The sequence below is a fragment of the Trachypithecus francoisi genome, unplaced genomic scaffold (genome assembly GCF_009764315.1).
Source record: "Trachypithecus francoisi isolate TF-2019V2 unplaced genomic scaffold, Tfra_2.0 Lachesis_group4, whole genome shotgun sequence".
Lineage (NCBI taxonomy): Eukaryota > Metazoa > Chordata > Mammalia > Primates > Cercopithecidae > Trachypithecus > Trachypithecus francoisi.
Window position 1 is genome coordinate 109,761,121 of NW_022681469.1, and position 27,117 is coordinate 109,788,237.

Below are 27,117 nucleotides of genomic sequence, written 5' to 3' on the forward strand. Positions count from 1 at the left end.
ATACCCCCACCTGGAGCTGAGACCCCAGGCAAGTGCTCTGCAGCTTCACCAGGCGCCATGGTCCAAACCCCAGAGGTGAGAGGACTGGGCCTGGGTCAGGGAGAGCCCTGGGCTGTGCTGGACACACCCCCAGGGGACACACCCCCAGGGGCAACCAGCAGTGCCCCCAGGCTCCCCACAGCGTGGAAGTGTGGGCACATGCTGTGTGAGTGCGTGTCCCCATGTGTCCACGTGTGCGCGGAAGACGCTGATGACCGTCACATTTTAAAGACCACAGAACAACTTTTTAATGGGGGAAAGCATTTTTCAAACCAGGCAAGATGCACAGGCACAGAAGGTGGTCGCGGCAAGGGTTGCTCGCTGTCTGTCCACACCTCCCTGTGTGGACACAGCTGTGGGGAAGGGCCTCCCCTCGCTGGCAGCATTCCCAGCAGGCAGACGGATGGACCGTGACTGCCGCAAAGTCCTGAGGCAGGGAGAGGCGGGCGCCGCGGTGCAGGCTCAGCACAGGCCACGGGGGGCCGCCTGCAGGGCTCTGGCCAGCTGTTCCTGCCGTCTCACGGTAAGCCTGAGTGACGCTGCACATACAAAATCCTCAGTCACTCCGGATCACACACGCTATTCAAAGCAAGTGCCACATGGCAGGGACGGGGCCTGTCAGCACCTAGGGCAGGGCAGGGGCTCTGCACGGCGGGGCAGGGAAATGACACAACTTTACTTCTAAACTCACAGCCAAGTGAATGTGAGACTTCCTGATAGCCCTCTGCTCCGTCCACACACGGGCAGTCTGGCCACAGGGCACGCCTCCTCTGGGGGCTCCCAGGCACAGCCCTGAGAGCAGAGGCCCCCACGCCCACGGGTGGGCGCCCGAGAAAGGACCAGCGTCGCACAGCCCGGTAGAAAGGGTTTATTTATGCGCAACGGTTCACACAAGCCTTCCTTAAAGTCCACTTTACAGGAAATAAAGCTGTGCATTTCCCCTTCCCATGCACAACTGTGTATCAATCTACAACTGTCATTTAACTGTGAAAAAATAGAGCGTCTCCCCTTTTGTCATTGTTCTGGTAACATCTGGAATAGCATCTGTGACAGAGGATGGAGCTGCTCACTCCTGGACCGGTTATTTGGTTAAAACCTAAAATGTCAGGTCAAAAAAATCACCCAATACAAATAAATATTGCATTATGAACGAGATGGGCAGAGTCCCATGGTATCCCTTTTTAAAGCGGCATTTCCAGCACAGCAGCGTGGTGCTGACAGAGACCGGCAGGGCGCAGCTCCGGGATGCCACATGGGACACAGCTGCAAGTACCCGTGGGCACCGTCCTGCCACACGCGTCCCTCCACCGAGCGTGAGAACATGGCGCAGGCACGTGCGCTCCGTCTGCGATGGGGACCAGTTCACCGTGACTGCAGGGTGACCCCGTGCTCAAAAACAGCCGCTCACATCTGCAGGCTGGGCGCTCATGTCCGAGGGCCAGGGGCCTGCTTTGGTGACCGCAGCTATGCTGGACGCCAGGCAAGGAGCATGATGTGCCCAGTCCCCGCTGAGGACGGGCCTCCTGTGGTGCCCATCAGCCCTCCCGAAAGGACCCAGAACAAAGGAGTGGGAGAGGGTGACGCCGCGGCAAGGCCTGTGCTTTATTGTGGTCAATCTCGGGGGACGCGGCGGCCAGCAGGGGCGAGGCCCCGCTCCCGGGCCCCAGCAGCACAGCAACCCGCAGCCGCGCCACCCTGAGCCACCGCACAGAAACAGACACGCGCCGGCACGCGGCCACCGCCAGCCTCAGGGCCAGGAGCCCCCAGGCGAGGAGCCACCCAGGACTCGCCTCTGAAACGTCCCTTGAGCCGTCGTCAACCATGGTGTCTCCACGTGGCCTGGCCGCTTCAGTCCAGCTCGATCGGGCTGCCGTCGCTGGGGCTCTCCTCTCCCTCCTCCTGCTCTGAGGAGCCCATCAGGCTGCTCAGAAGGTTCCCTGGAAAGAAGGACACCATGGCAGTCAGGCCCGGGCAGCCTCCCACAGGCCCCCAAGCCCCTCCTTCCCACAGATGTCTCATGAAGTGTAACAGTGTCCCATGCAACCAGCAAAAGCCTCACAACGCTACTGTCTGCGACCCAGGAGCCCCAGGACAGGACCCTCTGGAGGACAGGGAGCCGATGGCCATAGAGAGATACTCAAAACACGCAGCAGCCACAGGGGCTCTACAGAGCTGCCCTCCACATCCACCAATGGCACCAGGGAGCAGCCATGGGGGCCTAGAGAACTACCCTCCACAGAGGGCCCTACAGAGCCAACACAACCTCACGGAAATAACTTTTTTTTTTGAGACGGAGTTCGCTCTTGTTGCCCAGGCTGGAATGCAATGGCGTGATCTCGGCTCACCGCAACCTCCGCCTCCCAGGTTCAAGCGATTCTCCTGCTTCAGCCTCCCTAGTAGCTGGAATTACAGGCATGTGCCACCACACTCGACTAATTTTGTAGTTCCCGTAGAGACGGGGTTTCTCCATGTTGGTCAGGCTGGTCTCGAACTCCTGACCTCAGATGATCCGCCCACCTTGGCCTCCCAAAGTGCTGGGATCACAGGCGTGAGCCACCGCGCCCGGCCAGAAAGACACTTTTCAACAAAGGGAAGCGCTACCGTAGAGCACAGGTGCGCCGCACCCTATGGTGACACACGAATCAACCAGATGCACCAAAGCTTCAACAGCTGCTCCCACAGGGGCCAACTGCAGTCACTGTCATCCGATTTTTACCCAATCAACTACTCTACACACAAAGCCAAAGTTCAAAACGTCTCCTGAAAGGACCAAATGAGACGTTACACCGGTTCTCTGAATAAAAAGACACGGCCGTGGCGGTGTCACCCTCTCTTATCCACGATGTCACCCCAATCGCAGGACATGCCTGACGGCGCTTCTGTGGAACAGGAGCCCAGGCTGCGGTTTCAACAGGACAGTCATGCAGAAGAGTCAGGGCGCTCCTGACGGGTGTTGGGTAGAGGAGCCTGTGCCGTGGGGCACAGTGAGGGCCAGTGTGTGTGGGTGGGCACCCCGGGAGGACAGGGCCTGCCACGCGATGCAGCTGCATCAGGGCAGACAGCTGTGGGGAGAGGTCACCGCCTCACATCTCCCACTAAACCCAAACTGATGACACTGGGAAGGCAGGCGCCTCAGTGAGGGACCTCTCCCGTGGTGGCATGGGACACCACCCACAGACACCTGCCCTGCCGTGACCCCACAGCCACGGCAGCACTGCCTGCCCCAGCACAATGGCCAGCAGTGTTCCGGGCACACCAGGCTCACAGAGGCCACCTGGCATGGCGCACGGAGAAACAGGTGAGCACGCAGCAGGCCACACGACGTGACCCCTGCCAGGAAGTGGGAGAAACCTCAGGGATGAGGAGCTCTGGAGTGGAGACGGGGCTGGGAGGCACCGTGCTAGAATTCTCTACTCTAAAATATAATTTCCTACTAACAAAAAAAAGTTGAGAAACATTTGAAAGAGCAGAAAATCACTTCTACATGAAAGATTGCACTGGCCCTGCCTGGGCAGAGATGACGACCCCACACCGACCCAGGGCTGCATTGGGCGTGGCAAGGGCGCCCCAGCTTACCGAGCAGGCCTCCATAGGAAGACGTCTGCTTGGGCGGGACGCCGAAAAACAGCTGTCCTATGCGATCGAGGTACTGCAAGGCAGAGGTAGCAGGCTCAGCAGCTGGCAGACCCAGGCCCTGGGGTCCCTCCTCCCTCCCCAGCCCTGACCTCTCACCTCGTTGTACATCGGGTCACGCCGGAGGGATGGCTGGTACTGCTCACACAGCACAGTGAACACCGTTAGCTTCCCACTGGGACACAGAGACATAGGGATGTGCTAGGTGAGGAGAACAGGACCACACTCACCTGCACACACCACCGCGCCTACACCCAGCACTCACACTTACACCACTCACCCTCACACCACCGCGCCTACAACCAGCACTCATTTGCCCATACCACCAAACTTACACCCACCTGCCCAAACCACTCACCTGCACACATCTACACCCAACACTTACCTGCACACACCACTGCGCCCACACCCAACACTTACCTGCACATACCACTGCACCTAGGCCCAACATTCACCCGCACACACTACTGTGCCTAAACCCAACACCTGCACACGTCACCACACCTACACCACTCACCTGTGCACACCACTCACCTGCACACCTACACCCATCTGCACACACCACTGCACCTATGCCCAACACACCTGCACACACCACTGCGCCTACACACACCACTATGCCTACACCCAACATACACCTGCACACACACCTACACCCAACACTCACCTGCACACACTGCACCTACGCCAAACTCACCTGCGCACAACTCTCACCTGCACACACCACCGTGCCTATGCCGAACACTCACCTACACACACCACTGCGCCTACACCCAGCACTCACCTGCACACACCACTCACCTGCACACACCACTCACCTGCCCACACCACTCACCTGCACACTGTACCTACACCCAACACACACTTGCACACCACGCCTACACTGCACACCCGCACACAACACCACACCTATGCCGTTTACCCGCACACACCACCGTGCCTACACCGCTCACCTGCACACACCATTAACCCCTACACCCCCACGCCTACACCCAGCGCTGACCTGCGCACACCACCACACCTAGGCCCAACACACCTGCACACACCACGCCTAAACCCAACACTCACCTGCACACACCACCGCACCTAAACCCACCACTCACCTGTGCACCACTCACCTGCACACACACCTACACTCATCACTCACCTGCACACACCACCGTACTTACGCCCAACACACCTGCACACACTACCGTGCCTACACACAACTCACGGCACACACCACGCCTACACCAAACATGCACCTACACCCAACCCTCATCTGTGCACTCACCTACACACCCCACTGCATCTACGCCCACCACTCACCTGCACACCCCACCGCACCTACGCCCACCACTCACCTGCACACCCCACCGCACCTACACATCACTCACCTGCATACCACGCCTACACTGCACACCTGCACACACCACCGCGCCTACACCCAACTCACCTGCGCACACAACTGCACACACCACCATGCCTGCACCGAACACCTGTACACTCCACTCACCTGCACACGCCACTGCACCTATACCTACCACTCATCTGTGCACACCACTCACCCCACCGCACCTACGCCCACCACTCACCTGCACACACCACTCACCTGCACACCACACCTACACTGCACACACCACCACGCCTACACCCAACTCACCGCACACAACTGCACACACCACGCCTGCACCGAACACCTGTACACACCACTCACCTGCACACACCACCGCACCTACACCCAACACTCATCTGCGCACACCACTCACCTATACACCCCACTGCACCTATGCCCACCACTCACCTGCACACACCACTGCACCTACGCCCACCACTCACCTGCACACACCACTGCATCTACATACCACTCACCTGCACACACCACCATGCCTACACCCAACTCACCTGCGCACGCAACTGCACACACCACGCCTGTACTGAACACCTGTACACACCACTCACCACACATCACCGCGCCTGCACTGCACACACACCTGCACACACCACTGCGCATGCACCGAACACACATCTGCACACACCACGCCTACACACCCAACACAGCTGCGCACACGACCATGCCTACACCCAGCACTCACCTGTGCATACCACCACACCCACACCTAACACCTGCAAACGCCCACATGGCTACCCATGCCATGTCTACACTCAACACCTGCACACATACAGCAACCCATACTGCCACGTCTATGCCCAATACACCTGCACGCCCCCACACAGCTACCCACACGTCTACACACAACACACCTACACACCACACACCCCTCACCATGTCTACATCCAACACATACCTGCACGTACCCCAACACAACTACCCCCGACACCCCATACCTGCACACACACACACGTATCAACACACACCCACATCACCACATGGACACCCAGCACCTGCACATCCCCTCCACAGCTACCCACACCATATCGACACCCAACTCACCTGCACACAACCCCCCACACCATTCACGTCTACACCCACCCACCCCTACACCCACCACTCACCTGCACACACCCACTCCTACACCTGCACTCACACCTGCACACATCACACACCCACACTACAGCACATACACCCAGCTACCCACACTACCATGTCTACACCCAACAGCCCTGCACACACACCCACACCACGTCTACACCCAACACTCATACCCTATACATATACCCACACAGCTACCCCCACCATGACTACACTTGCACACACACCCACACAGCTACCCATGCCACGTCTACACACAACACACACATTCACACCCCACCCCCAAGACACCAAGACGCACCCGTCCACAGCCAGCAGCAGGAACCAGATGAAGTTGAGCAGCGGCTCCACAAACGGAGGCCCGTCCTCGATGGACGGGTGCTTCTGGGTGTACGTCGTGAAGACCACTGATGCGCTACTTTTGTTTTTTAAACAGAGAAACCTGGAAATGAGAACATGCTAGTGGTGGAAGGGCTGGAGGACATGGCTTCTGCCCGCACAGGTGCCAGCCTCTGACACGTCTTTCCCGAGCTTGTGTGCCCACGGGTCCCGCGGCCCCAGGCACGGAGGCACTCAGTGCTTCACGCGTGTCTCCCCTCACGTGCAGGGCACACCGGGGAAGCCTGCAATTCACAGGTGAAGAGAATGAAGCTTGGGAAGGTCACCAGGCTCTGGAGCTGGGCCCCAGCCTGAGCCCCGTCTACGCAATGCACTGAGCAAGCTCTCCTCTCCTCAGGCTGCCCGCAGCCTGCAGGCGCTGGCCCGCACCAGAACACTCAGCCACGGCCCAGCAGCCGGCGGGTGCCACACAGACCCTGGCTCCTGTTCGAGGAGGGCCCACAGGGAGGGCTCAGTGTCCCAGGGGCAGGGCCACTGTCAGCCCAGAGAAAACGTGCACGCAGGGTGGCGCAGAGCCAGGGAGCTCCAGGTTTGACCCAGCTTTTCATCTAAGTCACAGACGCCAGCTCCTGGCAGAGCTCTGCAGTGGGCAGCACTGAGGTCAGAGGGTGTCTGTCCCCAGATCCCACGTTAACTCCCCAACGCCCGCCTTGAAATCCATGTTTGTTCTGTGGGAAGAAACTGATGGACACGAATAAGGCTTTCATGAGAAAGGAAGCGGAGGCCAGTGCCCGGAGCTCGGCCTGCAGGATGCCCCAGCGAGCTGGCAGGAGGGGCTGCGGGGTAGATGCTCACAATTCTATGACCTGGGTGTGCATTTCCCCGTTTCCAGATACTGCGGGAAAGAACAGGCCAAGGCAGGCCTGAGTAGAGCAGAGGCCGCAGGGCCTCCCGGCAGCGGGCGAGAGGCGCATTGTGGAGGGCGCTCCAGTGCCCATTGTGAAAGGGGGAGTTTCTAAGATACTTCTTGAAATTGGTTAAACTTATGAAAAATCACGGGTGACTCTGGCTGACAAGTGTACTGTGGATTCTGCCCAGAGTGAACTCAGTTTATCCTGCAGCACAGCTCGGGCAGGGGACAAGGGGACCTGCTCTAAGGCCGCCCGGCCAAGGCAGCGATGGAAGCCAAGACCCAAAGAGCCACAAACACCTACTGCAGCACCGCCTGGGCCACGAACATGTCCACCTCGCTGCGGAAGCCGCGTGACGTGGAGTATTCCACCAGCATGTTGGCACAGCCCTCCCCGTCCGCTGAGTGCAGAAAATGATACCGCGACTCACAATAGTTTTGTTCTGCAAAGGAAACACAGAAAAATTTGAATGCATTTCATGAATATAATATAAAACAGGGAAGGTGGAAAGATATTCTTGTATGTTTGTTTTTTGAGACAGAGTCTTGCTCTGTCAACCAGGCTGGAGTACAGTGGCACGACCTGGGCTCACTGCAATCTCCGCCTCCTGGGTTCAAGCAATTCTCCTGCCTCAGCCTCCCAAATAGCTGAGATTACAGGTGGATGCCACCATGGCCAGCTAATTTTTGTATTTTTAGTAGAGACGAGGTTTCACCATGTTGGCCAGGCTGGTCTTGAACTCCTGACCTCGTGATCCACCCGCCTCGGCCTCCCAAAGTGCTGGGATTACAGGCGTGAGCCACTGTGCCCGGTCAGTGGAAAGATATTCTATGTTAATTGTAGTCCACCTGCCCGCCCTGGAGGAGAGCCCAGCCAGAGCCCACAGGCAGAGGTACCCGACAGGGACTCAGAGCCGGCCCACACCTCACACACAGCACCAAACAAACAGATCACCAGGAAACAGTCACTCAGCCATGCAACACCTTCATCCTCCAAGCTCTCAGAGCTGCTGAATCCAGTCACATTAACGTGTGTTGTGATGACCAATGACAGAGTGTTACCATGTGACCCTCCCCACCTACCAGAAGCAACTTACAGGGAGCAATGTAATCAGGGCCTACCATCTAGCATGTAATCAACAGTTAAAACCAGCCTGATGTGCTCACCACACTGACCCAATGATCAACCCTCGACATCTCAAAAGCACATTCCGCTCCCAGGCCCCACTCTAACACCCGCTCACACTCCGCTCCCAGGCCCCACCCTAACACCCGCTCACACTCCGCTCCCAGGCCCCACCCTAACACCCGCTCACACCCGCTCCCAGGCCCCACCCTAACACCCGCTCACACTCCGCTCCCAGGCCCCACCCTAACACCCGCTCACACTCCGCTCCCAGGCCCCACCCTAACACCCGCTCACACTCCGCTCCCAGGCCCCCCCTAACACCCGCTCACACTCCGCTCCCAGACCCCATCCTAACACCGCTCACACTCCGCTCCCAGGCCCCATCCTAACACCCGCTCACACTCACTCCACTCCCAGGCCCCACCCTAACACCCACTCACACTCCACTCCCAGGCCCCATCCTAACACCCGCTCACACTCACTCTGCTCCCAGGCCCCACCCTAACACCCGCTCACACTCTGCTCCCAGGCCCCATCCTAACACCCGCTCACACTCACTCCACTCCCAGGCCCCATGCATGCCTTGGGAGCCCAGCCCTTCCCACGGTGCAGATCTCAGCACTCACCAGGAACCTGCCTCTCCCACCTAGTGGGCCCTTTACCGACTGCGTTGCCCGACAGGAGCCTCTAGGGCCCTCCTGCTGCCTCTGTGGCTGCCAGAGTCCTTGTCACCTTGCTTTGTCTCCTGTTGTCTCCCTACACTCCCAAACCTTTACCTATGGGTGTGATTTCATCCCCACAGGAGGGAAGCACCAGGGAAGCACACAGCCCAAGTGTCATGAAGCCCCAGCCTCAGGTCCTGTATGGGGCCTGTGCTTAGGACCGCAGAGGCCGTGCGTGGCTACCTTGGCGTGGAGCAGGCTCCCCGGGTGAGGTCCATCAAAGTCTCACAGCACTGTCATGCTGCCGGGGATCTGGGCCCGCGCCTACCCCAATGGGAGGCAGCCAGGGCCCCTCTTCAGAGGATCTCTGCAGACGCACCCGAGCACAGCCCTCCCACGCGCTCCCTGGACTGCCTCGACCTAACCCCCGTGGTGGGTGGGGAGATAGACACGTACGTCCCTCATGATCGCTTGTGCCCGTCTTAGGAACTGCCACGCAGGTCTCCTAGGCACTGGGCATCACCTGTCCCATGCCACCCACTGCCTGGCTCTTCCCACAGGGCCCGTGCGCAGGAGTGGCAAGGGCGGCCACCCAGTGTTGACGCAGGTGTTCCTGACTCATCCGAAACACAGGCGACAGCTCCGAGGCAGGGTGCAGCTCCTGCCTCCCCAACCTGGCAGTGGGACCCACACAGGCGGCAGCTCACTATGCAGGGCAGAGGAGGGTCATCTGCGGCCGTGTTCTGTGTGGAGGCGTGCTGGCTCGGTGACAGGAGTACGGGAGGCCTGCTGTAGCCAGAGGCCAGGGAAGGCGGCAGCAGGTATGCTCCAGGGACCAAGGAGGCAGCAGCCTGGGCCAGCCCCTTCTGAGGAAAGAGACGACCACGGGGAAACTGAGGTGAGAGGTGGGCACTGGCTCATCTCCCTGTGGGTGCCCTGCCACTCGGCACACAGCCAGGGCGGGGTTCTGCCAGGCTCCTCTGAGAAGAGCCTTCTAACTCTACTTGGATCTGCAACCTTCCCATTCCTGTCACTTGGGGAGAAGGTCAGGAAGGCCTGCCAGGTGCCTGAGGGCGCTGAGCCTCCCGTCACAGCCCAGGCGGAACCTGCATGACCGGGGACAAGGTCGGATGGGCGTGCATTTCGGGGCTGCTGACGTGTGCAGAGCACACGGGCCCTCATGCAGCTGCCACCACGCCGGGTGGAGCACAGCTGTGTCTAGGAGGAGCTGTTCAAGCTCAGAACCCTGGTCTCTGGAGCAAAGGCCTTCAGCCAAGATCCAAGTTCCTAGAGCTTCCAATGCGGGGCTGCCCTGGGTACCGCCTCCCCACCCGCCAAGCCCAGGCGCATGCAGACCCGAGCAGGCCTCCCTACGGCAGGAAGGAAACCATCTCACGGTACTGGGGCCACTTGCCACCCCATTTCCCAGGGAATGCCCTGGGGAGGACGCTTCTAAACCCCCATTAGCACCTCATTCAAGTCACTCAATGAAGATTTACCCAGCACCACTCCTGCCTCAGAGCTGCAGAACACAGCCAGCCAGACCCCACCACAGGTGATTAACCCGCAGAGGCTTCATCGGCCCCATCACAGGGTGATTAATCCCCGCAAAGGCTTCATGAGAAGATGAGGTCAGTGTAAAGGAGAAAAACAAGGCACGGCATCATCCCAGCGCTGTAAAGAACGTTCCAGAAAGGAGCAGCAGCACGTGTAGGCCCTGTGAGGGTGCGGCTGCCTCCCTGAGGGTCAGAACATCCCACCGGAAGGCCTGGAGAGGCGGTCGCCTGCCCCCCGTCTCGCAGCTTCTCAGGGGCAGTGGATCTGATCGGGGGCTTAGCATGGTGCACGGGCCTCCATGGACCGACCCACATGACCACAGGGTGAAACCCCACCCCTGCCCCAGTGGGCAACTCTGATGGACTGGAATGCACAGTGCACATCAACACCGTGAGAGCAGAGAGGGGCCCAAGCCCGCCTGGCCCCAGGCCTACCTTTCCACAGGGTGAGGGCCAGCAGCTGGTGTAGCCGGGGGTGGCCCAGCTTCCCGGAGCCTCCACTGGACCACTTCAGGGCTCTGGACACAAAGGCCACGCGCTCAGGAGAGTTGGGGTCCATCAGACTGAACACTTTAGCCAGATTTTCTGCAAACAGCACAGACCCTCATCAGAGGAACGCACAGCAACTCCGGTTCTCTGTACCACACACCTTACGGAAGTGGATTTCAATCCGCAACTACTTAATGGGGAGAGGAAGCTGGTGGGCATCCCTGAGTGAGCTGTGGGCCACCCCGCTGACCTGCCCACCGCGGTGCCAGCACTACAGGCCCCAGAGCACAGTGAGGAAGGACAGACACCCTGGCCGAGGCAGGGGCTGGGGAAGGTGCTGTGGGGAGTTTGGAGTCCAGGAACACCTGTGGCCACTCTGGGTACCTGGCTCTGGCTCGGGGGCATCTCCCAGAGCAGCAGGGACTAGCAGCGGGACTCGTAGTCAGGCCGGCCACAGAAGGGCTTTGCCAACCCCATGCTCACCCGACGGGACATGCCAACAAGTCAAATCCCTGGACAAAACGGTGCCCCACCCTAAACCAGCGCCCACCCTGCCAGCTGGCGGGGAGGCCACTGTCCATCAGAGCAGGGGAGAGGCCAGGGCCCCGATCATACTCTGCCTACAAGTCACAGCAGGTGCTGCTCAGCCTGCAGTGTGCTCGGGCCAGGGCCAGCCAGGGGGGCCTGGCTCACCAGAACCTGGTGAGACCGGCCTCTGCAGCAGAGTGAACCCCAGAGCACACAAGACCCCCAAACGCAGACACCAAACACAGCGCACAGGCCCGGGGAGGGGCGCAAAGGCCGCTGTCACAGGGTCCCGGGGTAGAGGGCCGGATGCTCACCCAGCAGCTCGTCGGCCACCTCCACTTCTGCCTTCTCCAGGGACTCCAGGACAAGCATGGACAAGTCTGCTGCGCTGTTTTGCTACAAAAGAGAGAAACACACAAAAATCAAGAACAAAGCTCTGACCTGTTCAGGACAGAAAAGACAAGGCTGGGTTTCCAGCAGAAGCCAGAGCGCGGCCACTGCTGAGGAGTCTATTCTGAGCACCACGTCCCTTGGCAATGCTGCCAAAAAAAAGAGATCTCCTGGCCAAGAATCAAATAAAAATGGACAGGGCCGTTTATACCAAAATGCCCGCTCAGCCCCACTGTGCACAAACGCAGCGCAGCGTCTCAGCCCTGAGAGTGGAGCAGCCGAGTCAGGGACTCTGGGCCCCTATGCACCCACAGGCCCAGTGGCCAAGGCCCAGGGCAGCCCAAGGTATGCCCGTCAGGCCCCTCCCGTGTCACTCCCACCTCAACTTGCCTGTCCGGAGCGGGAAGGGACGCAGGAGGAACAAGACGGCTTACCTGGCCATGGCTGAAGAACAGCAGGGCTCCAGAGTACATGAGCTCCCGGGCCTCCGCGTGCTTGCTCTGGGACATGTACCTGCCAGAGAGAGGAGATCGTGAGCCGCACCCACACGCTCTCACCACCACACTCCCCGATCATCTTCAGGTCAGAGGCTAAAAACAAGGCGCCCAGGAACGGGTGGCATCCTAAAAGCGGTGCTCCCCATATGCACAGATGCTTTTCACCAAGAACAGGCAGCAGCTCCTGAGGCCCAGGTGCTGTGTGAAGAGGGTCTGTCCTGGGCGTCATGCTGACCATGAGGGTGGCATGGGGCGCCTCTGGACACTAACTAAGGGCCCATCTGTGTCCAAATACACCAGGAGCCAGAAAGCAGCCTCACCCTGGCGCAGCTCACTGGTTTCAGCAGCTGGGACCAGAAAGACCACTGGGCGAGGCAGGTGGACAGGAAAGGAGCCGGGGATGTGCATGTGGCCACCTGAGAGCTCAGCGGTCACAGGCAGGGGCCGAAGGATAGCGGACTCCAGGCTGCGGTCCCACCAAGGACAGTAACGGCTGTGACAGCAGCACCTTCTTCCCCACGGGGCCAGTGTCCCTGCCCTCTGCCCCTCTGCATGCCGCACTCCTCCCCCCAGGGCAGGGAAGGGTCTGGGGTGCACCGTTGCATCACGTCCCCACTCCCAGAGCACCGTTGGCGGGGAAAGCTGGAGCTCCTCGGGCTACACAGGGACAGAGGCAGGGGCGGCGAGAGGGTGGTGGGGACCAGTGTGCGACAGACGATGAGGAGAGAAGCCGAGATGGCCACACTGCTCTAAGCAGCAGAGGCCCTGCCTGTGAGAATAGCAGGCGTGGTGGGCAGGAGGCGGCCTCTGCTGGGACGCGCTGCGCCTCCCAGACCCAGTGGTGGGGCCCAGCACATGTTATTTCATCAGCTACACATTTTTCTTAACCGCCTTATCAAAAAATACATATCCAGTTAATCAGCTCTGTGTCTGCAAGCCAAATATCCTTGGACAAAGCCTTGTTTAAAAATAAATCTAGTTAAAGAAAAATATTAAGTAAACGGCAGTGCAGACCGGACTCGGGGGCTCACACCTGTAATCTCAGTCCTTTGGGAGGCTGAGGTGGGAGGATCACTTAAGCCCATGAGTTTCAGCCTCAACATAGTGAGACTCTGTCTCTACAAAAAACACAAAAATTAGCTGGGCATGGTGGCGTGCACCTGTGGCCCCAGCTACTCAGGAGGCTGAGGTGGGAGGACTTCTTGAGCCCAGGTGGTCGAGGCTCCAGTGAGCCACGACTGCACTCCAGCCTGGATGACAGAGTGGGCGCCATCCCCCAAAAACAAACAAAAAACAATTGCAGTGCAGGTGATAAAGAGACACAGCAATGCCGCTGAGGGCTGGAATGTAAGCTTGGTGTTGCCAGGATGGGACGGCCAGCTGAGAACGCGAAGGGCTGGCTGCTCAGTTAACCACAGAAAAAGGGTTCCTCTTCAGAAGGCACCACAGCCAGGGATCCCAAACACAGACAGCCCCGCCATGACTGGGGCATCTTGTTAGCCTGGCACACATGCCTTCCCACCACAGGAGACCCCGTCGGGCTGCACAGAGGCAGGGCACCAGGAGGGAAAAGCCTGCACCCAAGAGAGAAAGTGCCCCCGCCCCCCGTCAGCCCGCAGGCCACTGACAGGCCTCAGGTTTTGCTGTGCTCCCCGCACAGTGAAGGTTCTGGAGGGAGAACCACCCCAACACCACAGCAGGAGCCTTGACAGGACCACTGACTCTGTGACCGGCCATCCTAGCTCCAGTCCTGCAGGGCCGTGACTGACTCAGAGGAGGCCGGGAGCCGTCTGGCACAGGGCACTCTGGAAAAACAAGCTTCCAGACACACCCGGCCTCACGCTGCCGCCGGCAGGGCCATGGGCAGAACCACATGCACTGACCCTGAGCAAGCACCACACCGGCTTCCGCTTACGCTGATACTACAGCATTCTGGATGCTTCTATCGGAGGTAAAGCAAGGGGTGGCAGCTTAAAAACCAGAAGAAGAAAAAGGACTCCTTGGAAGGCAGTGACCCGTATTCCTGCATGAGGAGCATGCTCTGGGGGGCACTGGCGATGGTCTCGGCCCCCGGCCCGGCTTGGACTGCGCCTTGTGGCCGGGGCAGCTGTGAGCCAGGCGAGGGGAAAAAGAATGGGAGGAGAATTCTGGGCACACAGTGGTCCCCGGCCTGGCTGGGGGTGCCCGTTTCCAGGTCCAGGAATGCCGGTGACGGGCAAACCGTCTAAAGCAGCTCTGAACATGGATGGCTTCCTCTTGCACTGGAGAATTCCGGAAGCTGTAAAGGATTCTGGTTTCCGGGTGACTAAGGCGGGACGGGTACCCTCTCAGGCCCGAGGCCAGGGAGAGTAGGGGGCAGCAGGGCATGGCTGGGCCTTCTCCCGGCCCGGCTCTGCACGCTGCGCACTGTTGGCCGTGCTGTGTGGACACCCAGACATGCCTTCCAGACAGGGAAACGGCTTCTGCCTGCTGACAGAGGCGCTGAGAGCCAGGGAGCGGGGGTGCTCTCTGCCAGTCAAAGCATCTGTATCCACAGAGCAGAATGTCTGGACACACAATCTAGCTGATTTTGCTCTTCTCTTACAAACACATTAAAAACTAGAACCCAGAAACGTAAGCATGAGAACTAGCAGCAGAAACTGTTGGTGTCAAATGAAGAAAGACCAAGCTCCTGGGGTGAATCCCGCCCTTCGCTCTCGGCAGAGGAAAGCTGGCTCGCGCGTTCAGCCGTCAGGGACGCATGGATGATGAAGAGGAAATACTCAAGACACACGCAGGTGCTAGGGACAGGGAGCCCGACAGACCTCACAAGGACCCCTCCGCCAACGGCCGTGAGCTAAAGCCACCCATGCCCCGATGTGGGGCTGGCTAGGGCCTCCTGCAGGGAGGGGTGAGGCCCGCTCTGCTCTGCCGGGAGTCACTCTGAGAACGGACCTGGGCCAGCAAGTACAGCTCCTTCACAAGACGCTCCTCTGGGCCCTGGGCTACGGTGTGCACCGCACACACTGGACCATTTTCCTTTAAAAAATCTCTTTAGATGGCTGAAGAAACAAAAGAAGCTCAGAGGCCGCAATAAAAAAAAATCACGCAAACACATCGCAGGAGCAACCATGTGGCAGGAGGAGCCAGACCCACCACTGTGCGGGGCGGTTGCTGCAGGTCACTGCCTCCTCGGCTGCGGTCTCAGCCACATCAAGTTTCTAAAAGTGAATCTACAAATACTGCAGCCAAGGCTGAGGCCCCTCAAGGCCTGGATAGTGGCTCCAAAGAGCACTAATAATCCAACCAGCCTGGATGCCGACTCCTCATCCCAGCAGGGAAAAGTATGAAGAAATCAAGTGATGACCATAACCAGCGCCATCTACTGGGCAAGGTCGGCTTCTCTCTAGCATAAGCAGGCGAAACCAGGAACTGCTGCGCGACTTCTGCGGGGCGCACACCCAGGGATACCAAACCTGCTGGGTTCCCAATTCCTTCCTCTCCTTCACCTTAAACTGCTGTGGCTGTGAGGTAAAACAGCATCTCTTGGATGGGCGCAGTGGCTCACACCTGTACTCCCAGCACTTTGGGAGGCCGAGGCAGGCGGATCACAAGGTCAGGAGATTGAAACCATCAAGCTAACACAATGAAACCCCGTCTCTACTAAAAATACAAAAAATTAGCTGGGCATGGTGGCGGGCACCTGTAGTCCCAGCTACTCGGGAGGCTGAGGCAGGAGAATGGCGTGAACCCGGGAGGTGGAGCTTGCAGTGAGCCGAGATCGCGCCACTGCACTCCAGCCTGGCCGACAGTGCGAGACTCTGTCTCCAAAAAAAAAAAAAAAAAAAAAAAAAAAGGCATCTCTTGGGAACCCTTGTACCCTGCTGGTAGGAGTGTAAATTAGCTGAACCATCCTGGAAAGCAGTATGGCAATTCTTCAAAGAACTAAAAACAGAACTACCATTCAACTCAGCAATCCCACTACTGGATATATACCCAGAGAACTCTAAATGGTTCTGCCATAAAGACGCATGCACTCACATGCTCACTGCAGCACCACTCACAACAGCAAGACGTGGAATCAAGCTGGGGGCCCGTGAGCAGCAGATGGATAAAGAGAATGTGATCCATATACACCGCGGAGTACTATGCAGCCATAAAAAGGAACGAGATCATGCCCTTTGCAGGAACTTGGAAGGAGCCGGAGGCCATTATCCTTCACAAACTAACGCAGGAACACAATCCCGGATACCACATGTTCTCACTTCCAAGTGGAAGCTGAACGATGAGAACACAGGGACAGAAAGGGGCCAACACACACCGGGGCCTGCCTGAGGGAAGAGGGAGAGACTCAAAAATCATTTTAACAAAACTGTCAGGTACCCATGCTTGGTACCCAGTGCTGAAATAATCTGTACCACAAACCCGAGTCACGAGTTTACCTATATAACAAGCCTGCACACAGACCTGAGGCTAAAATAAACATTAGAATATTTAAAAATAAATCAACAAAGCCTGCACACATACCCGAGCCTAAAATAAACATTAGAATATTTAAAAATACGTCAACGAACGCTATCTTTTGGCAGATTCACCCGACAGGTGAAGGGATAAACGATTCTGCTGGAGACACACAGGGAACACCATTCAGCAATGAAAGGAAATGCGGACTCTCCCAGAGGAGTCTCCCAGTCGCCGTGGTGCGTGAATTCAAGCGGTTAGACAGAAAGCGCACATTGTGATTCCATGTACATAAAAGTCCAGGAAACGCCACCTCACCTAAGTGCAGCCCGCAGATGCATGGGTGCCAGGGATGGGGAGGGGTGGGAGTGGGGGCGAGGAGGCCTGGTTGCAGAGCCCCACAGAGCCGTGATATATTCCATGTCTTGACTGATCATAGTTCACTCATGTCAGACCTCACCAAACTACACGTTTTTCATAAATATTTAAATGTAAATGTGCGGCCGGGCGCGGTGGCTCACGCCTGTAATCCCAGCACTTTGGGAGGCCGAGACGGGCGGATCACGAGGTCAGGAGATCGAGACCATCCTGGCTAACCCAGTGAAACCCCGTCTCTACTAAAAAATACAAAAAAAAAAAAAAAACTAGCCGGGTGAGGTGGCGGGCGCCTATAGTCCCAGTTACTCAGGAGGCTGAGGCAGGAGAATGGCATGAACCCGGGAGGCGGAGCTTGCAGTGAGCCGAGATCACGCCACTGCACTCCAGCCTGGGCGACAGAGCGAGACTCCATCTCAAAAAAAAAAAAAACAAATGTAAATGTGCAATTATATATATTTATGGGCAGAAAGGCATTTTAAAAAAACAGCTGGGTGCTATGGCTCCCACCTATAATCCCAGCACTTTGGGAGGCTGAGGCAGGCAGATCACCTGACGTCAGGAGGTCGAGACCAGCCTGGACAACACGGTGAAACTCCATCTCTACAAAATTGGCCAGGCATGGTGGCGGGCGCCTGTAGTCCCAGCTGCTCATGAGGCTAAGGCACAAGCACTGCCTGAACCTGAGACGCAGAGGCTGCAGTGAGCTGAGATCGCGCCACTGTTCTCCAACCTGAGGAACAGAGCGAGACTCCTGTCTCAAAAAACAAAGAGCATAACTTGGGGAATGTGACTTCTCTGGAATCGACCCACCCATGGAGTGCTCTGAAGCAGAGCTGGGAATCCACACGGAATTCTACCCTGGAAAGACAAGGACGCTGTCTCAGCGGGTGACAGTGAGGTGACAGTGAGGTGACAGCTGCCGCTGCTGACTCAGTCTTCATTCCTGGCTTGAAAGGCTCCAAGCCAAGGTTTGAGAGGTTCAGTAACGTGTCCCGGGCCCCATAAGAGGTGGCGTGTGACCCCAAAGTCCAGGCTTTCTTTTTTTTTTTTTTTGGAGGCGGAGTCTCGCTCTGTCTCCCAGACTGGAGTGCAGTGGCCGGATCTCAGCTCACTGCAAGCTCCGCCTCCTGGGTTCACGCCATTCTCCTGCCTCAGCCTCCCGAGTAGCTGGGACTACAGGCGCCCGCCACCTCGCCCAGCTAGTTTTTTTTGTATTTTTAGTAGAGATGGGGTTTCACCGTGTTAGCCAGGATGGTGTCGATCTCCTGACCTCGTGATCCACCCGTCTCGGCCTCCCAAAGTGCTGGGATTACAGGCTTGAGCCACCGCGCCCGGCCAAGTCCAGGCTTTCTAAGCTAAGCTGCACCATGCCCCTGCCAGGTGACCCCACAACGTCACACGTGGCCAGAAGGCTTCCCAGTCTAGAGGGCTTAAGAGCACAGAACGCTCATCACCTCCCCTGTTTCACTGTGAAAATATTCCGTCGACCATCACTGAAAACCAAAATGGACAAATCCTCCGTCACCGTAAAAGTGGCTCAAAACAAAGAACACTGTGTTTATTTTGGGGGAGATCCACTTTTCTGGTTAATCATTGGGCAAATATTTATTTATTTATCAAGACGGAGTTTCTCTCGTCACCCAGGCTGGCATGCAGTGGCGTGATCTCGGCTAACCGCAACCTCCGCCTCCCGGGTTCAAGCGATTCTCCTGCCTCAGCCTCCCGAGTAGCTGGGATTACAGGTGGGCATCACCACACCCAGCTAATTCTGTATTTTTAGTAGAGACAGGGTTTCTCCATGTTGGCCAGGCTGGTCTTGAACTCCTGACCTCAGGTGATCCACCCACCTCAGCCTCCCAGTGTGTTGGGATTACAGGCGTGAGTCACCACTGCCTGGCAAATTCAGCAAATATTTATATACAAATCCCTAGGCATGGCAGGCATCAGGGTGAATCTTGAACGACATAAAAGTTCCCCATCACACAGCTCTATGACTGGCCCCTCTACCCACTGGAAAGCTCGCGTTCTACGGTTTAGTAACTACTGACACCTTCGCCTTGATCCCTGAAGAACAATCAGGCTGAAGGCACTATCACAACCCATGCCATTTGGGAACTGCTACACGTTCAGTGACAAATTCAACCAGCATTAAAAACGTATCGCTATAAGCGTCATGCATCAAAGACTTGTTTCTGCCAGAGATAAAATTAGTAGTTTCATCTAAGAAGGAAAGTGAATCTCTTTCTAAACCAATTAAACAGCTCAGTTTTCAAAAAAGAAAAGCATCTACAATACAACAATAAGATGCAATGTAGCCTCGCTGGTGTGCATTTATAGTATGTCGAGGTTCATAGAAAATTCTGGAAACAAGGCTGCCCTTCAGGTCATGTAAGATGTCTCCTCATAAGCCTACGGTCAGGGACTCACGTCCACTGTCCTCAGCCCGGGCTGTACAAACAACGTGAACACTCTTCAAACAAGAGGCCAGGGTCTCATCCCAGCCCGTTAGGGTCAGCTAAGATTGACGACGACTGACACAAACACTCCTGTTTTCTCATTTCCTGGCACAAACGAGTAAGCAGGGTTATGACATCTCCTCCCTGGCCGGGGCTGGTAAGCCCACCTTCGCTTGGGCTCACCACACCCAGCACCACTGCGCGCGGACCAATCGCCTACCCAGGCTGCATTCCAGCCAGCGGGGCGCAGGCACAGGCCAGGCACCACAGACGGTATTTAATTCAAACATAACTAACAAACTGCAACCAAAGTGGCACCTCTAGAGGTCTCCAGACAACTGGACTTGCTATGGAGAGAGAGGATTTAAAATCTAGGCCCAGCGGAGGATATTCAGGGAATGGAGTTGTGCTGTGTGACGCTCTGACGTGGTTTCTCATCCCCACACACACTAAGCGTGAACTCCGATGTGGGAGATGGGTCCCTGAGGGACTCCACTCTGGAGGGGTGTCTCTGGGCGGGAGGCTGTCCAAGCGGGGCGGTTCAGGACACACTGCACTCCATTTTGCTGCAGACCAAAAACTGCTCTAAAAAGTAAAGTCTACTGGCCGGACGCGGTGGCTCACGCCTGTAATCCCAGCACTTTGGGAGGCCGAGGCGGGCGGATCACGAGGTCAGGAGATGGAGACCAGCCTGGCCAACATGGTGAAAACCCGTCCCCACTAAAAATACAAAAATTAGCCGGGCGTGTTGGCGCGTGTCTGTAATTCCAGCTACTCAGGAGGCTGAGGCAGGAGAATCGCTTGAACTCGGGAGGTGGAGGTTGCAGTGAGCCAAGATCGCACCACTCAACTCCAGCCTGGGACACAGGACAGAGCGAGACTCCGCCTCAAAAAAAAAAAAAAAAAAAAAAAAAACTTTATTAAAAGGAAAAAACCCCTGAATACCAAACCAAATAAAACCAGGCCTAAACTGTATGAAAGCCAGACTGCCCTTAAATACAGTATCAAAACATGCACTGTACTGCGGCAGTTTAGAAGTAAAAGGTACCCCACGGAAATGACTAAATCCTCTGAAATTATCTTTAAAACAGACCCAAGGCCGGGCGCGGTGGCTCAAGCCTGTAATCCCAGCACTTTGGGAGGCCGAGACGGGCAGATCACGAGGTCAGGAGATGGAGACCATCCTGGCTAACACGGTGAAACCCCGTCTCTACTAAAAAAATACAAAAAACTAGCCGGGCGAGGTGGTGGGCGCTTGTAGTCCCAGCTACTTGGGAGGCTGAGGCAGGAGAATGGTGTAAACCCGAGAGGCGGAGCTTGCAGTGAGCTGAGATCCGGCCACTGCACTCCAGCCTGGGCGACAGAGCGAGACTCCGTCTCAAAAAAAAAAAAAAAAAGACCCAATTCCTCCAGTGACTGGCCAAACTGTTCCCTGACCTGAGCCCATAAGAGATAACCTGATATGCATAATTTACAAGATGCCACACACAGAACAACTGAAACATTTTTGCAGTAACTATATGACAGCAAAAATGTTGTAACAGAGCAGTCCTGAAGAGATCAACCAAGCCACGAAGCAGCCTGGAACTTCCAAGCGGTCACAGTCCCAAGGGGCGTGCAGTTAATCCGGCACAGCCAGCTCTGCCCGCGCTCGCCCTCCAGGCTGCACCAGACCGCGCAGGTGTCACCGAGCCTAGGTCCAGAGGCGGCTGACTCGGTTCGGCAGGCCAGGCAGCGTCAACAGAGAAGCGGTTTCACCCTCAGCCTGGACCCTCGGTGAGAGGAACGCCAGCGACTTCCTGTGGAGCTCGGTGTAGGGCCCGGCTGGAGAACCTGAAGGCCAGGAGGAGGAAGGCAGGGAGGTGGGGGAATGCGGAACAGGTGGAGGCCAGAGGAGAGGTTGGGAAGGCAAGTGGAGGCCCAGAGAAGTGGAGGCAGAGAAAGGGGGCGGGGAGGCCGGGCAGGGAGGCCTGAAAGAGAAAGGGGGGAGGGGGAGGTGAAGACCTGGGAAGGCCAGGGGGAGGGGAACAGGTGGAGACCAAGGGAGAGGTGGAGGGAGATGGGGGAGGAGCGGTGGAGCCAGAGAACACGGACTGAGTGGGAGGCCGGGCACGGAGGTCTGGGACAGGGAGTTATGGGGTGGGGAGCAGGTGAAGGCCTGGCGAAGGAAGCGGAGTGGGAGAGGCCACGGGAGAGGTGGGGGACGTCCAGGGGCGGTGGAGGCTAGGAGAGGGAAGCCGAAAAGGACGAGGCTGGGGAGAGAGCGAGCCGGGGTTGGGGGCAGGAGGAAGGGAGAGAAGCGGGGGCCGGGGGATGCCAGGGAAAAAGGCGGGGGGCAGAGGGAGGCCGAGGAGAGAAAGGAGTGGGGTCAAGGGGAGGCCGGGGAGAGAAAGACGGGAGTGGGGGCAGGGGGAGGAGAGAGAGAGACGTAGGGAGCAGTCGGAAGCCAGGGAGAGCGAGGCGGCGGGCAGGGAGAGGCCGAGGAGAGAGAGACAGAAGAAGAAGGGGGAGGCCAGGGAGAGAGAGGGAAACCAAGACTCGGGGGGCGGCCGAGGAGAGAGACCGAAGGGCGAGTGTGGGGGCGGCCGAGGAGACAGAGGGAGGCTGAGGGGCGTGGGTGGGCGGAGGAGGGAACAGGTGGAAGCTAGGGGCAGGGGAAGGCCAGGGAAGAACGCGGGGGAGGGGAGGGAACCCGAGGCGGGAGTCTGAGGCCGAGGGGCCGGGGCGCCGGGCCAGGCAGGGCCAAACCCGGGAGGCGCGGCTCAGACCCTCCGCCGGGCGACCCGCGGCCCCTGGCTCAGCTCGCTCCCGCGACGGGCAGCGGCGCGGGCCAATGGGGGCGCGGGGCGAGGCGCCGCGGCCAATGGGAGGCGGCGGGGGCGGGCGCCGGGCCGCGGCGAGGGCCGGGCGCGGGTACCTGAAGAACAGGGTCCGGTACATCTGGTGCGCCTCGTAGTAGTCGCCCTTCTCGACGCTGGCGCGCAGCTTGCCCTCCACACGCTGGACGCCGCCGCGGTTGCGGCCGCCGTTCCGGGAGTTCTCCTGTTCGGCCATCGCCGCCGCCATCGGGCCGGCGCTCCGCGCAGGGCTGACGCTGTCGCAGGCGCGGTCGGCAGCGCCTCCCGGCTTCCGTCCCGGCGACCGCCCGACGCCCTTCTACGGTGGCCGCGAGGAGTCCCGCGCTGTCGGGGGCGGGCGCGCCGGCTGGCGGCTCGTGACCTGGGGCGGGGCTGCAGGCAACACGTGACCCAGGGGCGGGGGCGCAGGCAACACGTGGCCCGGGGCGAGGCGGGGAGCGTGGAACTGCCTGGTGCGGCGGCGGCTGACCTTGAGCAGGGAGCGTCCTGGGGTGGGGCTCTGCCCACGCGCTTGGTGTTAACAGCAGCCATTGAGCTATATGTGTAAAATGTCTACATCAAAAATGTTTATAGGGCTGAGTGCGGTGGCTCACGCCTGTAATCCCAGTACTTTGGAAGGCCGAGGTGCGGATCAGCTGAGGTCAGGGGTTGGAGACCAGCCTGGCCAACATGGCGAAACCGCGTCTCTACTAAAAATACAAAAATGAGCTGGGTGTGGTGGCGCATGCCTGTAATTCCATCTACTTGGGAGGCTGAGGCAGAATTGCTTGATCCCAGGAGGTGGAGGTTGGAGTGAGCCAAGATGGCACCACTGCCCTCCAGCCTGGGTAACAGAGCCAGACTGTGTCTCCAAACAAACAAAAAAACCTTTTAGGACAGCTGAGCTGCCTTCCTCCTCTTTGAAAGGCCACCTGTGGTCCTTCCCTGGCCGTGGCTGGGGACCTGTGGCTGTGCCTGGGTTGACGGACAGTCACTCCCCAGGGGTCGGGCCCTGCTGGAAGGGGGAACTGGGTCGGCCTAGAGCTTCCAGCCCCGTCAGGCGGTGGAAATGGGGTCCAACCGCAGGCAGAGAGTTAGAAATGGGACTTGGGGCCCAGCCCCTAACCATGCGGGATTGGAAACAGCTTGGCTGTAAGCACTGGGGTTTGAAAGCTGAAGACTCCGTTGGATTGGATTTCCGACTCTTATAGGTTAGCATTGTTTATAATAAAAAAGAGGAAACAGGCCTTTAAGCTGGGCCCTGCTTGAATCACCATGATCCAGCTGTGCATACAATGGACAGAAACAGCTGTTTAAAAAAAAAAAAAAGGTTCTTACCGGACACACTTGGTAACTGGGGAAAAGCCAGGTGCGAAACAGTGTGGTGTGTGTGCTATCACCTGTGACCTGGTGTCAGCACTTGCCTTCAGCTACAGAAGCAGCGATGAAAACTGTGTCCTGAGGAAAGCCATCACATTTCCTAATGTTCTGCCCATCAAGCAACTTGTAATTCAGTCCATTTTCAAAGTGGAAATGGTGCCCTCTAGAAAAAGATGCCCAGCACACCTGAGGCCTCAAGGCCTTGGAGGACAGGTTACCATTCAAAGGCTGTGCCACAGAGCTTGCCAACAAGAGCCAGCAAACCCAGTCCCTCCCCACATCCCAGGGGCAGAGACAGATAAACTGAGAAAAGAAATACTGTTTATATCCCATGAACTTTTAAAAATTAAAACTCTTTATTTAAACCTCTTAATAGCATCTTACCAATTTGGTGGCAGCAGCAGAAGCACTACCAAAGACAGATATTTTGAAAAGCATTTACAAAAATACATTGCACAAAGTCCTATCTTGCATCTTTAAAAATAAATTAATATTCAAAATATTTCCACCCCAAATCCCAAATCAGTTTTATATAGGAAATTTTGATTTACATATGTAACCTGTAATATATGAAACATCTGTACATTTTATCCGCCTTAACTGCATAGTTCCAATTCTAAGGAGAGTGAAAAAAATGCTGCTTGATGTATGAATAGTTTCGTGGATTTGAGGACTGTTGTGCAATATACAGAAAACCAGTCAGCACCATCGTTTTATCTTTTTCTGAAAACACATCATTTACGGTACACCAAAAACTGTCTTAAGCCAACACAACTTAAATAATTCTTAAGGTAAAACATCTGTAACACTTTAAGTGCCTTGCAGATATCTCATTTATAAAGTCTGCTCCGTAAAATAGTCTAAATATTAAATAGTAATTATAACCAAAGAGTCTCACAAGAATCACGTGAGAATGGTGACAGCTGTGATAAAAGGCAGATTCCAGCCAGAACCAGTAAGAAGTGCTGCTGAAGGAAAAAGGATTGTCCTGAAATGTAACGGGTTCATGACCCTGACACACCAGACAGCTCCTCTGATCACCACCAGTGAGAGAGGAAGGCTCAGGGTATCTCGTGCTCCCTATTCAGCAAAACTCAAAATGAGCCCTGAGAACACCCAAGGTGAGATTTCTGGGTTTCTGTTTACTGTGACTCCCAACAGAAAAAGCCTTGCTGAGACCAGAGAACCCCATCTGGGTGTTTGCTTAGACCCAAACCAGCCTCCTTCAAGTCAGACTGACTTCAGCCTACAAGGAGAACGAAACGCTCCCATATTCCACCATGGATATTGGTACAGCGAGTCCAGACTGGAAACCTTTCTCAGAAGTAAGAGCAAACAAAGCAGAAAAACCCATTTTAGTCACTTCCCCATCTGGAGACTTAGTACGTACTGGTGCTGAATAAAGGAAAATCCCGGCTTGAAGGAAAGGAGTTTAGAACTCTGAAAATTTGGTGACATTGTTTTTCCCTGAAAGAAATGTGTGTTGGATTTAACAGATGAAATTATCTGCCTTCCAAAAGTCCTTTAGAAGAGCCAGTGCAAGGCTCAAGAGCAAAGCGTCAAGAACACGCCAGACTCTCAGCTTCCTCTGCTTTGCTCCTGTTGTCAAGGAAATGCAAATACAAAGAACTTCCCATTAAAAACAAGGAGCGTCTGAGAGACACGTGTTCAACATGCTTCCCCTGCTGCTGACCCCTCTGCACATGCAGTCAGTGAGCACCCAACAGGTGGCGCCAGGGCGCCCGTCACATGCTCCTGTCCCTGGCCAGCAGCGACGTTTATTGAAGGAGTGGCACTGTCCCATCATTGTCTATGCCCTCGTCCACAAAGGATTCCAGTGTTTCAGGCTGTCCCAGTATATACAAAAATATACAAAAATAATGAGTAGTGTCTTCACTTGACAGGCTCGCCATGAACTCTGAAGCGATACAGACAGGTGTACTCAGGATGGCCCCAGTTAGAAAAAATCCGAAGTTCCACTATTTGGAAAACTGTGTCGTCGGGTGTTTTCTGAAATCAAGGAGGGGAAAAAAAAAAAAACACATGTATTTCGTATTTATAACCCCAAGCCCATAACCCCAAGCCCAATCACTTCCCCAAATATGACGTCTGACAGGAAGCAGCTAAATTGAAATTAACTTTTTGTTGTTGTTGTTGAGACAGAGTCTTGCCCTGTCACCCAGGCTGGAGTGCCATGGCGCGATCTCAGCCAACCTCTGCCTCCCGGGTTCAAACGATTCTCCTGCCTCAGCCTCCCGAGTAGCTGGGATTACAGGCACATGCCACCACGCCTGGCTAATTTTTATATTTTTAGTAGAGACGGGGTTTCATCATGTTGGTCAGGCTGATCTCGAACTCCTGACCTCGTGATCTGCTTGCCCCAGCCTCCCACAGTACTGGGATTACAGGCATAAACCACTATGCCCAGCCGGAAGTTAACTTCTTTAATATGATCCTTGTAAGTAAATGTATCACGGGGCATGAAGCACAGGTGAAACTGAGAACTCTATTAGCCACGGAAAGGCTCATTAATGCAGAGCCAGGAAGCGCAGGTTAACGTTTTTCAAAGGCTGGTCCTCATGCTGCTTTCCAGTCTGTTGATGCCAGCTGGGCCCTGCTGTCACGAGAGGCTGTGGGACTGAGAGACCCCAGGGCAGTTCAAGTCCCGGTTCTTACCAGGGCCTGGAACATCTGGAGCGACTCCCCGTCCTGATCATACGTGAACTGTCCCAGAAGCTGCCCTTCTTCCTGATACTCATTTTCCAATCCCTGAAATCAAGACCATACAATCATGAACTAATGGAAAAGTAACACTGAGCAGAGAGGACCGTTCCCCTCCACAGCTAACACTGAGCAAACAGGACCGAAAGTTTCCCTCCACATTAGTTAGATAAAGTCACTCCTCCATGGCACAGTCATGAGACCTTCCCTGGAAGGAAGGGGTGTGTTTTGTTGAGGGCTTCATGTAACCCACGACATGT

General features: G+C 56.5%; 2 protein-coding genes across 47 annotated transcripts in view; both read right to left on the minus strand.

Annotated features, from left to right (window-relative positions):
- Positions 1-283: 283 nt before the first annotated feature.
- On the minus strand, positions 284-23,097 carry GET4 (guided entry of tail-anchored proteins factor 4). 3 transcript variants are annotated; one of them, XR_004433254.1, is made up of 10 exons: positions 22,837-23,097; positions 12,583-12,661; positions 12,073-12,154; positions 11,177-11,326; positions 7,699-7,837; positions 6,447-6,587; positions 3,772-3,847; positions 3,616-3,688; positions 1,830-1,976; positions 284-578 (listed from the first exon to the last, which is right to left on the minus strand). XR_004433254.1 is itself a non-coding variant. In XM_033194436.1 (10 exons), the coding sequence occupies exons 3-10, from the start codon at positions 12,655-12,657 to the stop codon at positions 1,888-1,890; spliced, it is 825 nt and encodes a 274-aa protein (XP_033050327.1). In that variant the 5' UTR covers positions 12,658-12,661; positions 21,608-21,889; positions 22,837-22,974; the 3' UTR covers positions 893-1,887. The 3 variants fall into 3 exon arrangements, 2 of the variants coding, with proteins under 2 accessions (XP_033050327.1, XP_033050325.1); XM_033194436.1 differs by lacking the exon at positions 284-578 and adding an exon at positions 21,608-21,889 and having other exon boundaries at positions 893-1,976; positions 22,837-22,974; XM_033194434.1 differs by lacking the exon at positions 284-578 and having other exon boundaries at positions 893-1,976; positions 22,837-23,096.
- A 1,373-nt stretch (positions 23,098-24,470) lies between these two features.
- The window catches only part of SUN1 (Sad1 and UNC84 domain containing 1), a 55,464-nt gene continuing 52,817 nt past the window's right edge, over positions 24,471-27,117 (minus strand). For 41 of the 44 annotated variants that reach the window (XM_033194484.1, XM_033194482.1, XM_033194479.1 and 38 more), the window contains 2 exons: positions 26,813-26,905; positions 24,471-26,146 (listed from right to left, as the gene is read on the minus strand). In XM_033194484.1, coding sequence (XP_033050375.1) covers positions 26,030-26,146; positions 26,813-26,905 — 210 coding nt within the window. In that variant the 3' untranslated portion in view covers positions 24,471-26,029. The remainder of the gene's footprint in view (positions 26,147-26,812; positions 26,906-27,117) is intronic. The other 3 variants (XM_033194469.1, XM_033194450.1, XM_033194468.1) reach the window with 1 other exon arrangement.